The following is a 14,119-nucleotide window of genomic DNA, read 5'->3' as shown; positions in this document are numbered from 1 at the left end:
CCTTCGGTTTTATACATTGGATATTCCTTGGATCTTGGGATTTAACCTTTCTGTTTTAAAACCAGAATTTTTTTGAAATTGTTACCACCTAAAGGATTGTTAAACTAATTTCATAATTTAGTTACCTACAAAGAAGTGACCTTGGATAGGTTAGAGATGAGAGTTTTCACAAAATGGAATAAACCTAGCATGTTGATATGGCCTTATTTTAAAGGTTTTCTAAAGTAAAATTCAAAGTCCCGTGTTGTGGCACACACCTGTAATCCTAGTGTCTCAGGGGACAGATTTTGTTGTTTTTTTGTGGGGGGTAGGAGGACAGTGGGTCTGCCTTTTTCAGACATTGGGCTCCTGTTGAAATATTCTTTGTCTTTTTGGGGAAATGGTCACAGAGTCATTCAGAGAACAATCTTCTGGTCTTAAGAAAGTTGGTAGAAATAGAAGGCTAATAGTAAGAATTATGGACATGTTTTTGTCTTTATTTTCTAGATCCACTGTGATCTAAAGGAAAGTTTCTTTCCTGATTGTGACATTTTTGTTTTAACAAAATTTTTGTACTAAAGTATTAAGAGAAATGTTAACATGTTTTTAAGGAACATGTTTTTTAAGGCTTTAAGTGCTCTACTGTCATGCAATATCTATCAACCTGTTCTTAGAAATATGATACATTGAAAATTATTTTGTATTCTTTTTATAATTACAGAGAAATACTCGGGGCTGGGGATGTGGCTCAAGCGGTAGCATGCTGGCCTGGCATATGTGCGGCCCAGGTTCAATCCTCAGCACCACATACAAAGATGTTATGTCCGCCAATAACTAAAAAATAAATATTAAAAACTCACTCTCTCTCTCTCTCTCTCCTCTCTCTTTAAAAAAAGAAAAAAAGAAATACTCAAAGTTAATTTCTTTAGAAATAAAAGAGCTTTACCTGAAAGTGTGCTTATCATAAAATATTCTATTTTCAGATATTTAGTCTTGGATATTGCAGATAATCCAGTTGAAAATATCATACGTTTTTTCCCTATGGTAGGTATCATATATTTTAATATCATTAAAATTTAACTTCATTTTGACTGAAAATTGTAGGATTATTTTTGAAAGGAAATAAATTGTTCGTTCACATTTTTTAGCTCCTTTACAGTTTTTGAAACTTGTAATAGTTATATTTATATTATTTTAGAAATTCATGAATTAAGAAATTAATTGTTTTTTATTCAAGCAAAATAACAGGAGCCAGGTACCTTGATGCACGCCTATAATGCAACTACTTAGGAGTCTGAGGCAGGAGAGTATACAGTTTGGGGTCATCCTCATCAGTTTAGTGAGAACCTGCCTCAAAAAGTAGAAAATTTGTAAAGGACTGGTGTATAGTCAGTAGAAAAACATCTCTAGGTTCAGTTCCCCATTATCAAAAAAAAAATTACAGGAAATTGTTTTCAGATTTCATTTTGTTTCAGTGTATTTTATGTCACTTATGTTAATCTTACATGCTTTATTATAACATTGTCTTTTGCTTTCAGAGTAAGGAATTTATTGATGGGAGCTTACAAACTGGAGGTAAATAATGTTCCTTTCATTAAGCTAATTATTTTTAGGAAATTATTTGTTAAATTAAGTTTTTAGTGTGTTTTTACCTTAAATTCAGGAAGTTTTAGTTATATATAACAGAGTGTCTCCAAATTTATATTTTCCCATATACTTGTTCATTTGGATAGGGTTTTAAAAACATGTTTATTAGAACTAGTGTCAAATTCTTTTTGAGCTTTAAATTTCTTTTAAAGTCTGTGGTATTTTCTGTACAGTAAAAGATTTGAAAATTAATAAATATTCAGGTGGCATGTATATGACCTAAAATGTTTAAGGAAAGATTTACTGTAGTTTGATATGTGGTTTCAATATATGTTAGCTGCTGACTTGTGTTTTTCTATGAAAATAACTAGTTCTTATTTTTTTAGGAAAAGTTCTTGTCCATGGAAATGCAGGGATTTCCAGAAGGTATGGAGTTAGAGATAATCTTTTTTTTCCTCTAATATTTGATTGATGAGTTGTGTTTTCTAAATTTCTTTTCTCTGTCTTTAGTGCTGCCTTTGTTATTGCATATATTATGGAAACATTTGGAGTGAAATACAGGTAAGAAAGTATGTTAAAATGAAGCTTAGTGGTTATGGTCGTGAGTTTGAAGTAAACATGTTTTTCTCTAATATTTATATTTGATAAGCAGTAGCTTATAGCCCATGGTTACTCTCTAACCTAATTCATCTACCTTGTATAGATTTTCTTAGGCTAATGTTTTTGTGGTTTATGGAGCTAATACTATGATTTTAAGAAGTCAAGGTAACATTATAGATGAAATAGCGAACAAGACTACTTACTTTCCACTAGGGAATGAGTTAATCTCAAGTTTAAAAACTCTTGGACACGTATGTTAGTGGATGCCTTGTTTAAAAGGCTAATTTATTATGTTTTATTAATAAGTTAAGAATTATTTGTAGCACCTATAATTCAGAGTAGTATTTGTTTTATATTTATTTATTTATTTTAGGTATAGATGAACACAATACCTTTATTTTATTTGTTTTATTTATTTTTAAATTTTTTTTTAAAGAGAGTGAGAGAGAGAATTTTTAATATTTATTTTTTTTACTTATCAGTGGACACAACATCTTTGTTTGTATGTGGTGCTGAGGATCGAACCCGGGCCGCACGCATGCCAGGCGAGCGCACTACCGCTTGAGCCACATCCCCAGACCTTATTTGTTTTTATTTTTATGTGGTTCCAGGGATCCAACACAATGCCTCACACGTGCTAGGCAAGTGCTCTACCACTGAGCCACAACCCCGACCCTCAGAGTAGTATTTCTTATTAAAAGTCATCTTTTCCAGCATAGTACATAGATTTTTAAAAGGAAATGGCCTTCTTGACCCCCCCCCAAAAAGCAAATATCTAACCAGTGTATAAGGCACACTTCTCTGTTTTGTGCAAGGTAGAAATCTTTTTATCAGTGCCACTTCCATTTCATGCTTAAACATAAACATTTGCTTAAAAGTATCAAGTCTTAAGGAAATATTTGAATTTAAATGCTTTTTTTTATTTAATGGAAAAAGATTCAATTAAAAGAATTTCATTTATATGTTAATGTATATGTTCTTTTTCTATTTTGATTCTTATCAGTAATATTATTAATATTGAAAATAACTTCCATGGATTCTATTGTGTCCAATATTATTATAGGCTCTTTTATCTCATTTAATTCTCACAATTCAGGGGAATTAACTTCTCATTTAACCAATGGTAATATTTTGAGCATGTGTACTAACTGCATAAGCTCTTGCTGTCTTGACATAGGTTCTCCAAAATAAGTATTCTAATATTCATTTTACCAAGGAGAAAAATTAAGCTTAGAGAAGTTGAACACCTAGAACATATCGTAGGTTAGCAAAGGGATTATGATGTTTAGTCCGACTGTGCTCTTTCCACTGTTGACTCACTACTCCAATGTGTTAATTATATAGTTAATGATTTCCTATTTAGGGAAAGTTTCAGATATTTTGATAAATTCTGAAATGCTCAAACAATTAATTAAATAATAACATTACATTAATTTTCTTTTTCTGTTTTTTAAGAGATGCATTTGCTTATGTCCAAGAAAGAAGATTTTGTATTAATCCAAATGCTGGATTTGTCCATCAGCTTCAGGTAGCTAACTTCTCTCTTCTTTATGGCATTCAGAATATATAATAGTTAAGATCTTTTGTCTGTAAATTCAGTTGTAGAATTTACTTTTTAAGTGCTTGGAGTTTGCATAACCTCACTAATTTGATTATTGTTCAAGTTTACACCTCTGTTTGAAAGTATATTTTTAAAGGTGCTGTTATCAAGAAAATGGAATTAAAGACACATTGTTAAATCTAACATTAAGGGGCTGGTGTTGTGGCTCAGCGGTAGTGTGCTCTCCAAGCATGTGTGAGGCCCTGGGTTTCATCCTCAGTACCACATAAAAATATATAAATAAAATAAAAGTATTGTGTCCAATTACAACTAAAATATTAAAAAAATATATCTAGGGTTGGGGTTGTGGCTCAGTGGTAGAGCGCTTGTCTAGCATGTTCGAGGCACTGGGTTCGATTCTTAGCACCACATATAAATAAGTAAATAAAGGACCATGAACAACTAATAAGATATTTTTTAAAAAATCTAACATAAAGCAATGGATTTTTTTCCCTGTATTTTGATCATACACAGGGCATAAGATTATTTTGACTCAGTACTGGTTGAACAGCCCTAATTTGAAAATCTTAAATCCTTTAGTATTCAGAATTTGTTTCATATTCAGTTTCGAGATTCCAGTGAAGTCTTATGCAAATATTCTAAAATCCCAAACATTGAAATCTGAAACTATTCTGAATCTAAACATTTTGAGTAAGGTATAGTCAACCTATATACTAAATATGACAGCCTTTTCTCTTACATGTATTGTATCTTCCATGTTATTTCAGATTTTGTTGAGACATTTGCAGATATACTAACTATAAATTTCTTTGCTTTTTGCCTTGTTCTGTAAAAAATGCATTTTTAAAAACATTTTTATATTTGAAAGAGTAATATATACTTATGGTTAAAAACTCAGCAATGCTTAAGAATATAATGTGAAGTAAATCTCTTAATAATGAATATTGAAGATATTTCTATAATATACATTCATTGGCCACATAACATTTTGATCAACAATGGTCTGCACATATGATGATGGTCCTGTAAGACAGTAATGGATCTGAAAGATTCCTATTACCTAGTGATCTCATAGCCATCATAACAGTGTTGTTCAACACTTCACTCACATGTTAGTGGTGATGCTGGTGGAAGACTAGTGTGCTGCTACAGTTTACTATAAAATAGTATGTATATGCCATAAACAGTCTCACACATCTTGATTTCAGTGTTCTCTTGCCTTTGATTTATCTTTTGATCATCATGACTTTGAGACTTAGGCTATATACTGTCAGCAACTTGGAGCTGAGGCAATTGCCTGGACAATTTAGCGAGGCCATCCCTCAAAGTAAAATTTTAAAAAAGGGATGAGGGGCTATAGCTTAGTGGTAGAGTGCCCATGGATTTAATTGCCAGTAACTATGCACCTCTCCTCCCCCACCAAACCAAACCAAACTACGATATCACCTGACAATACATTTCTTAGAACTTGCTCTAGTTGTTAAGCAGATTGTGAACCATATATGTGATGAATTACTTATTCATGAGTTTTTGGATTGTTTCTAACCTTTCATGATGATAAACTGTATTGTAAAGATACCCTAATAGGTGCATTTTTTTTTATAATTCTGTGAATTTACCTGTGAGATAATTGATTGAAATGGAATTGTTGGATTATAAATATTTGAAATTTGATAGATATTACCAAAGTGTCTCTAAAAAGTATGAAATAATGTAAACCAGGAAGCAAGTAGTGGCTGCTTTCTCCTACTGTAAACAACAGTAGCCATAAATGTTCTTATCAGATTTTTTGAGCACTGCCATCATAATGGTAAAGGTAACAGTTCCTTGTTTTAATTGACTTTCCTTTGAATTAATGAATTTGGGACTCTTTTCCCATATTCAGATTATTTTCTGTGAACTGGTTATTGGTATTCTTTGCATTTTTTTTAATCAGGTTATTGGTTTTTTCCTCATAGGTTTTATAATAGCTCTTTGTATATGATTATCTGAGATAATCAACTCATAACAAGACATGATTTATTTCAGTTTATTGTTTTAGAAGTTCTGTTCTATGATTGATTCGTCCCATTGTTTTAGATTCCTATTAGGGAAGTACATGATGGTCGCATGTAGCATGGTATATCCCTATATATCACAAGCCAATGAGCCCCTGTAGGTAGGAGTATTGACCTGGTATTCTCTGTTGCAGTGACTGGTCTAATTTCTAAGTCTTTGATCCATTTAGACTTGATTTTTTGTGCAGGATGAGAGATAGGAAGCTAGTTTCATTCTTCTATACATGGATAACCAGTTTTCCCAGCACCTATTATTTAAAAAGCTGTCTTCAACGTGTTTTGGCACTTTTGTTAAGGGTCAGATGACAGCCCATATCTGTGTGGGTTCATTTGTGTTTTCTGTTCTATTGGTCTATCTATCTGTTTCTATGCTAATAAAAATATGCAGTTTTTGTTAGTATAGCTCAGTAGTACACTTTGAAGTTGGGTATTCTGATGCCTTCAACATTGCTTTTTTTCCCATATCTTACTCATTCTTCTGACTTTGTCATACCACTCAAGGGCTTGTTGAATCTATCTTAAATCTTATTTTTGGAAAACTATGAACAGTACCTACTTTATCTGAGATAGCCAATAAAGTCATCTTCTCTGCCTAGCTGAGTTTGGTTCCATTTTTTTAGAAATTTTATTATGAAAATCAGTACATATATAGAAAATACATAAAATTTAAATAAGCATCATGTAACCATCACCCAGGTTAAGAAATTGATTATTTGCCATTATCCCTAAAGCCTTTTTGAAGCTCCTTCCTAAGCTCTCCTCCCTCTGTAACATAACTACTTATACCCCTATCTGCTTGGTGATCAATCCTTTTTTCCTCATTTTTCTATTCAGGTTTAGTAGTGTTTCCTAATTTCATCAAATGTTTTCCTTGTTTTCAGAAAAGGAATAGGAACAGAAATTCTTTGATTCTTCCATCTTTAACTGGAAGCAGAGAAAAAGTATTGTCTTTAAAGAATTAGAGAAAAGGATATATACTTAAGTATATTAAATGACTCATTTATCTGATATTTAAAATATCTTACAACAGTATAACTTTTTTTAGGTACTGGAGATTGAATCTATGGGTACTTAACCACAGTGCCACGTCCCCATCTCTTTTATTTTATTTTTCATTTTGAGACAGGGTCATACTGAGTTGTTGAGGCTAGCCTTGAACTTGTGATCTGCCTGCCTCAGCCTCCTGAGTCGCTGGGACTACAGGCATGCACTACCATGTCCCACTATAGCGTTTATTTTGACTGAATTTTATTTCTTTTCATTCTTAGAACCATTTAATGAGATTGCCATTTCAGTTTTTGGTTGGTTTTGTTTTGTTTTTGCTCACAACAGACAGAATTAGAGATCATTATAGCTAATGCCCCAGTAGACAAGGACACATACGGACTGGGAGGTCAAGCTTTTGGCATGACCTGGATTTTATGGTTATCAGCTATTATGAGATAAAAATTTAAACCTCAATTTTTCTTACAATATGTGGTGCCAGTGTTTTCATTGTAAACTAAGAAAACCAATAATATGCAAATTAATCACTATTTTGTGAAGAATATAAATGTATATCCAAGTTAATTAAAATCTTTTTTTAGGAATATGAAGCCATCTACCTAGCAAAATTAACAATACAGATGATGTCACCACTCCAGATAGAAAGGTCGTTATCTGTCCATTCTGGTACCACAGGTAAGAACTTTTTCTTTTTAGAAGAGAAAGCTGGAGAAAATTCTATTTTTTTAAAAAAAGGAGAAAAGTTACATCCATTGCTTGATAGAAGTTATGCTGAAAAGCTTAAATAAATGTTCAGAAAACTTGGTAAACTATTGAATTCAAATAATTTCAAATGCATTAATTTTATAATGAATCTGTGTTATAACGAACTGTGTGTATTCCCCTATGCTTAGTCAGTTAGAATCTACTTGTTGGAAGATTAGATATCTACTTAGTTTAACTGTGTTATAAAGATTAAGATAATAAGAGAAGTCTGAATAACAAGTGATCTTATTAAAAATAAATGATAGTTAATAGAAGCCTGTTTTCAGGTGTGTTGTAGTTCAAAGGCTAACTAATATGGGTTTTTTCTGTGGCCATCAGTATTTTGGTCTTTTCCTCTCCTTTGCTATTTTAGAAGCACCCAAACCCCCCCCCTCATTTTCAAAGTCACAATCCACGTGTGTTCGCAAAATGTTTTAAACCTTTATCTTTCTTTTCCAAGACCCTGCTACCCTCATTTTTCTCATTCAGCTACTAGACTACCCATCACATTTGTTTATAATTTCTCTGTCATACAGTTTAAGTCTTCTTTGACAAAACAACCCTATAAGGAAGAATTAACAGGTTACCTACCTGAAATTGGAACATAGGTGATCTGATCCACAAGTCTTTCCTATGCATTGCATTGCCTGAAGTGATAGGCTATATATTCTTCCCTGAGGCCCAACTTCCTGGTTATCAGTGCCTGTTCTTTCTTTTGCCACCTTTGCCTAATCACTTTTTTTTCTTTTTTTAAAAATTTTTATGTATTTATATGCAGTGCTGAGAATCCAACCCAGCACCTTACATGTACTTGGCAATTGCTCTATTACTGAACTATAGCCCAAGCCCCACTAATCACTTTTTTCATCCTATAGGGTCTGTTTTATCAGTATCTTTAAATTCTTTCCCTTTTTTAATGGTACCCTTAATCACAATCTATATCAGCTAAATATAGCCTCCTATCCAAACTTAATTTGGTCCATTCTTTTCATTGTGTCCAGGCTTATTTTTATATAGATATTTGTGATAATGTGTTTCCTTTACCAAAGATTTCACTGACTTTATTCCACAGTAGGAAGTAGGTTACCAGACATAAAGTCCTTTTGATTTTTCTGTTTCTCATTGTTCTTCGTAAAGAGGAACAGTTTTCTGCAGATTTCCATGTTTTTTTTTTTCTCACCTAGAATGCATCATATTACTCTCCCTATTATTTTTTTTTGTTCTTATCAGTGCATTATAATTATACATAACATTAGGGTTCATTGACATAATCATCCAAGCATGGAATACAGTTTGCCCCATTTCAGTCACCAGTACTTTCTTTCTTCCCTCTCCCTGTTTCTCTTCCTTCTGCTTGTTTATATTTTTAAAAATTAGTGCTTTATAGATATACATAAAGGTTAAATTCACTGGTGTATTCATGTATACACATAACATAATTTGGTCAGTCTGTCATTCCACCATTCCTCTCTCTTCCCATACTTCCTCCCTCCTCCTCAATCCCCTTCCTCTACTCCACTGATCTCCCTTCTATTTTTATAGGATTTTCCCACCCCTTCTTTTCCTCCCTTACTTTGTTCTAGCTTCTACAAATGAGAGAAAACATTCAACCCTTGATTTCTGAGTGTGGCTTATTTCACTTAGCATGATGTTTTCAAATTCTATCCATTGATCAGCAGATGCCATAATTTCATTCTTCTTGAGCTGAGTAAAACTCATTGCATATATATACATCACATTTTCTTTACCCTTCATTTGTGGACAGGTACTTGGGCTGGTTCCATAACTTGGCTGCTATAAACATTGATGTGCCTGTATCACTGTAATATGCTGATTTTAGGTCTTTGGGATAAATACTAAGATGTAAGATAGCTAGGTATATGGTGGTTCCATTCCTTGTCTTTTGAGGAATCTCCATACTGTTTTCCAGAGTGGTTGTATGAACTTGCTGTCCCACCACATCCTCACCAACATTTATTATTATTTGTATTCTTGATGATTGCCATTCTGAGTGGTCACTCTCCCTATTCTTGAGAACAGTTTAGATGTCGGGAGAACATGATTAATGCACTCTTTGACTAGCCCCTCAACATTTGAAGTTCATCTGAAACTCAAAACAGCATTTGCATTTAGCCTCATTTTAATCTTCAGTCTGTTAATTTTATACCAAAACATTAGGTTCATATTAGAGTTTGTCTTAAAACTTATTATATACTATATCTAAAAAGTACTTAAAAGTTTCAGCAGGAAAAATATACCCAGTCATGAAGTTAAAAAGTTATTTGGGTAATTTACAAAATAATAATCACTAAAGTTTGCTATAAATTCAGTTGTGAAATTATCATAGTGTGTACAAGGTATCACTTGATGAAAAACTGATTTTTACTGGCTATAACATTCTAACATGAATTTATTTATTTTCTCATGTTACATTCACTCAATAACTTTAGGCAGTTTGAAAAGAACACATGAGGAAGAAGATGATTTTGGAAACATGCAAGTAGCAACTGCACAGAATGGCTGACTGAAGACAAACACAAAGGGTGTGAATTTCTATTGGGAAAGGAGACAATTCTAGAAATAATAATAATAATGTAAAATGGTAAGGACACAAGTAGTTTCTTTGCAATTATATGTTGCTTCCAGACATGTTTCTCTGCAACTTGTTGAGCAACATTTTAAGAAGATGTTGGACTTCTGCAATAGATGGCACTGATGGTTTTACTTTTTTTTTTGAAACACTTTATAGTTTATTATAAACCAAGAACTTTGGACTTGCAAAGAGGTATTATTGCAATAATGCACTTTTTCATACTTGAAATTTATTTGTATGATATAAAGTTATTACTTTAAACAAAATGCAAGTTAGGGGGGATTTGTTTATAAATTTTGGGTAATTTATAACAAGAATTTCCTAAGGTTTGCTAAAAATTCATTTTGTGTTCTATGTATTACATTTTTAAAATAATTTTACAGTTCAATTTTATGATGGAGCCTCTTACAGAAACATTAACAAAATACAGGAATCTGCCACATTTTTTATTATAATTCAGTTACTATTTTATTTTTTTAAATTTCTTGATTCTTTATTAGTATTCTTTCAATCATGACATTAACCAATTATCTTTACTGTAATTTAAATTAAGTAAATGCTTCCTTTCATAATTTGTATATTCTATAGGAAGAAAAGGTTTTTAATGATCAAAGAAAGATGTTTTGCTTTATATTACCAGATACTCAAAAACAAGGAGAGTGTTCAATTTTCAAGTGACTTTCTATTTTGCTTTTTTCTTTTAAGCCAAATATTGTATTTGTTCTTTTCAGAATTGTCTAGCTCTTTTGACCTCTGTCCAAAATGGTTCTAAATAGAATGTGATAAACCGATGTAGCACTATTTTTTTTCCTAAATGAAGCCCCCAAAAAGAAAGTGCCTTGAATTATTTTTTAAGAAAATTAAATTCTCATGACCTCTAAGTTAGTATGTAGAACACTGAAGAGTTCCTAACATTTTTCTGTATTTTTTTTTAAATATTTAAAAATTAGCTTAAACTGAACGGGTGAGGCTTAAAGAAAATGTTACTAAATTTTTGGAAATATGGAACATTCACTGTTTTATGTTGTATTAATGATTCTGTGAGATTATTCTAGCTCAGACAGAAGGTCTTCTTGAAGATGGATTTATTGGGGGAAATGATTTGTGGGTAGTTTTAGTGGTTCTTAAATTAGTGAATTAATCAGTTCTTTGAGTTGATCCAAATTTCCCCCCATAATTTGCATTAGCAGTCACTTTATAAATCTTTAGTTCTTCATACTTTTATTTATATGTACAATAGTTGTTCTAAGAAAAACATTTTTGCTATCTTAAGTGTGATGTGAGGGAAGTTTTTAACTTTTTATAGTTGATGACTTTAGGTGTAGCACAAACAAAACTTTGTATCTCACTTTTCTCAGTCCTCTCTTGAGGTGCTTTACTGATGGGAATGAAATCTCTGCATTCCTATAGTACCAAGGAGGTGTACTTTTCAAGGTAGCTTATTACACCAGGTTACTTACTTACTTTCCTCCCTATGATGTAATAATACAGAAGAAGAAAAAAAAAACAAAACTTTTATCCCCCATAGTGGACAGTGAAAACTTATTGAAATTACTGTTAAGTCCTGTTGACATGTGGTATTCTTCTGATTGGCCATCTTCTCTCCTCTTACCACTCTGAAAATAGCATATTATTAACCCCATTGTGTTCCAGTATTCTGTTGTGTGATTACAACATTTTGTGTAGTGATCTAGTGAAGTCAAGATTGCATTGGATGTTCAAAAGTTCTAGCTGGTAAAAAATCAGATACCACAGCTTTCCTGTATGTAGATCATTATTGAACAGGTCAGCAAACATCTCTTGCAATCTCTAACAGAAACTGCTATAATCTTCATAAAAGCAAATTTATATTTAAAAATTAGGCAGTTGAAGTTTTTATTTAATTCACTTTATAAAAATACATATCCTCTATAGAAGTCTGGCAAAGAAATACAAATTTGGCTAGTGATACCAATTTGTACTGGGTAATTTTTCTTTTTCTAACCACTATCATTTCTATGTTGTCACTAAAGTGCCTGCCCAGCACTATATACTAAAGACAGTCTCAATCTAGAAAACAGGACTATCATCTTGCATACAATGTTAATGGGACAAAACATGAGGTTTACCCTTTCCTGTAAGAACGTTGCAAGTCCCCTGACCCCTTAGATCTCTTTATCCACTTAGCGTTCAACTAGCTTTTTTGTAACTCTACTTGTTCTTTATTCTATTTGGTCTCATTTCTGTGCTTTTATTTCTAGTGATGTTTTATGATAGATAATTATGATTAACTTAACTAATCATGATTTACTTTAGAGTATTTGAATAATGTATGAGATATCACCCAATTTTAACCTTAAATATATAATCCAGGCACAATATTTAAAATGAAATTGAATCAAAATGTAGGCAAACTACATTACTATCCATTTTGAAAATGTGAAACTTAAAATACTGAAAATAGTCAAACTGGAATGACAGTATTTTTGTAATTTCAGTTATTTGGTTCATGTTAATTTGTTATCCATTAGGTATTTAAACAATAGTTATTTTTATTTGTATCTACTCTGGTGGAAATGTTAAACTGTGATAGCTTTTGCTACCAATTCTCAACCAATTAACTTTTAGAGCAGAATACTCATTTTGCGGGGGAATTTTGTGCGTAGGAATCTTGAGTTTAGAAGTAATGTCAGAAAACGTTAAGCATGTCCTTTTCAAGAAAATATAAGGTTCCTAATTGTCTTATTACCCTGGTAATTCAAGTGAATTAGAAGTATTTAACTGCAGTCTTGAATTATAAAGTTGAGAGGTATCTATCAGGATCTCAGCTTGATGTAAAGTAAATGAGCAGTTACCTGGCGGATTTCTTTTTTAAATAATTGGTTTAATCCATAATTCCATTACATAGCTTCACTTCAGTATTTACCTTTGTCCATTCTTTGATAATAATAGGAAGTAGCTAAGAATTACTAAAATATTTTAATTTATTTATTAGGAAAATAAGTTTCTAGGGTATTTGAGTGCTGGATTTTTGTCTTTCCCATTCATGGCAGCTATTTAAAAAAAAAAAAAAAAAACTCAAAATATTCAGGTTTACATGTTAGCTCCCTGTCAGAGGGAGTTGCCATACCTCACAATTCAAAGTGTATTCTATAGATCAGTAACATACTGACATGTAATTGCAATTTACTATGCAGCAAAAATGATTCAAGAAGAAAACATTACAGTGTCTATTTACCTTTGTATAAGCAATTGCTTACATTACTCTGCTTTTAACATTTGTACTTGGATAAAATGCTTATGTATGTATAGGAATGTCATAGTGCAAAATGCTGCTACCTGAGGCACAAAGTATTAAAATTATTTTGTGAAGATTGGTGGTTGTATTAAAACTGTTGTGCCATTATACCTCAAAAATACTGAAAAGTTCATTCGTACTGCTGATGCCTGAGAACTTCTTTACTTATTCTCTGGGTAAAAATAACCCAGTTTTACTCCTACAGATTAAAAAAGGTGAATGAACGTTGCATATTGAGAAACAAGAATATCTTTCAAAACCTTGTGGTCAACATATACTCAAAAATGTCTGCAACCCCAAAATTCCAGTTAGTTGAGCAAGTTGGGAATTCATGTCTGAAGGAAGGATAGGTACATCATTTATAGCACCACTTTTAGTCCATTAAAAAAAAAATACTTGATTTTATAGTACCATCTTCTCTCCCTCATCCACTTTGCTTAATCAAATCTAAGATCCCACCTAAACTATAACACTGAGAGCAAAATATTGCTGACTAAACTATAGCAGGTCGGTGATCCTTAAATGCATCCAGATTTTAGGGATAGCCCACTACATTTTCAGATTAATGAAACATAAACAAAAAATATGGGTTACCTAAAAATCAAAATTACCATTCATTATACCTTTTCAAAAACAAAAGCGCTAACAAAAAAGTTAATATAGTTCATATATTAAATGCAGATTTTTTTTCATACTCGTTTACTCACAATATGAAT

The 14,119-nt window shown here is 32.0% G+C and overlaps 1 protein-coding gene across 1 annotated transcript in view; it reads left to right on the top strand.

Annotated features, from left to right (window-relative positions):
* The window catches only part of Styx (serine/threonine/tyrosine interacting protein), a 33,599-nt gene extending 19,559 nt beyond the window's left edge, over positions 1-14,040 (top strand). Inside the window, exons 5-11 of the mRNA XM_026411029.2 lie at positions 963-1,023; positions 1,518-1,554; positions 1,953-1,992; positions 2,077-2,127; positions 3,622-3,694; positions 7,371-7,464; positions 9,984-14,040. Coding sequence (XP_026266814.1) covers positions 963-1,023; positions 1,518-1,554; positions 1,953-1,992; positions 2,077-2,127; positions 3,622-3,694; positions 7,371-7,464; positions 9,984-10,057 — 430 coding nt within the window. The 3' untranslated portion in view covers positions 10,058-14,040. The remainder of the gene's footprint in view (positions 1-962; positions 1,024-1,517; positions 1,555-1,952; positions 1,993-2,076; positions 2,128-3,621; positions 3,695-7,370; positions 7,465-9,983) is intronic.
* The last annotated feature ends 79 nt before the right edge of the window (positions 14,041-14,119 follow it).

This window comes from Urocitellus parryii, chromosome 6, assembly GCF_045843805.1.
Source record: "Urocitellus parryii isolate mUroPar1 chromosome 6, mUroPar1.hap1, whole genome shotgun sequence".
Taxonomy (NCBI): Eukaryota; Metazoa; Chordata; class Mammalia; order Rodentia; family Sciuridae; genus Urocitellus; species Urocitellus parryii.
The sequence above is the reverse complement of the archived record's forward strand: the minus strand, read 5'-3'. Positions and strand labels throughout refer to the sequence as shown.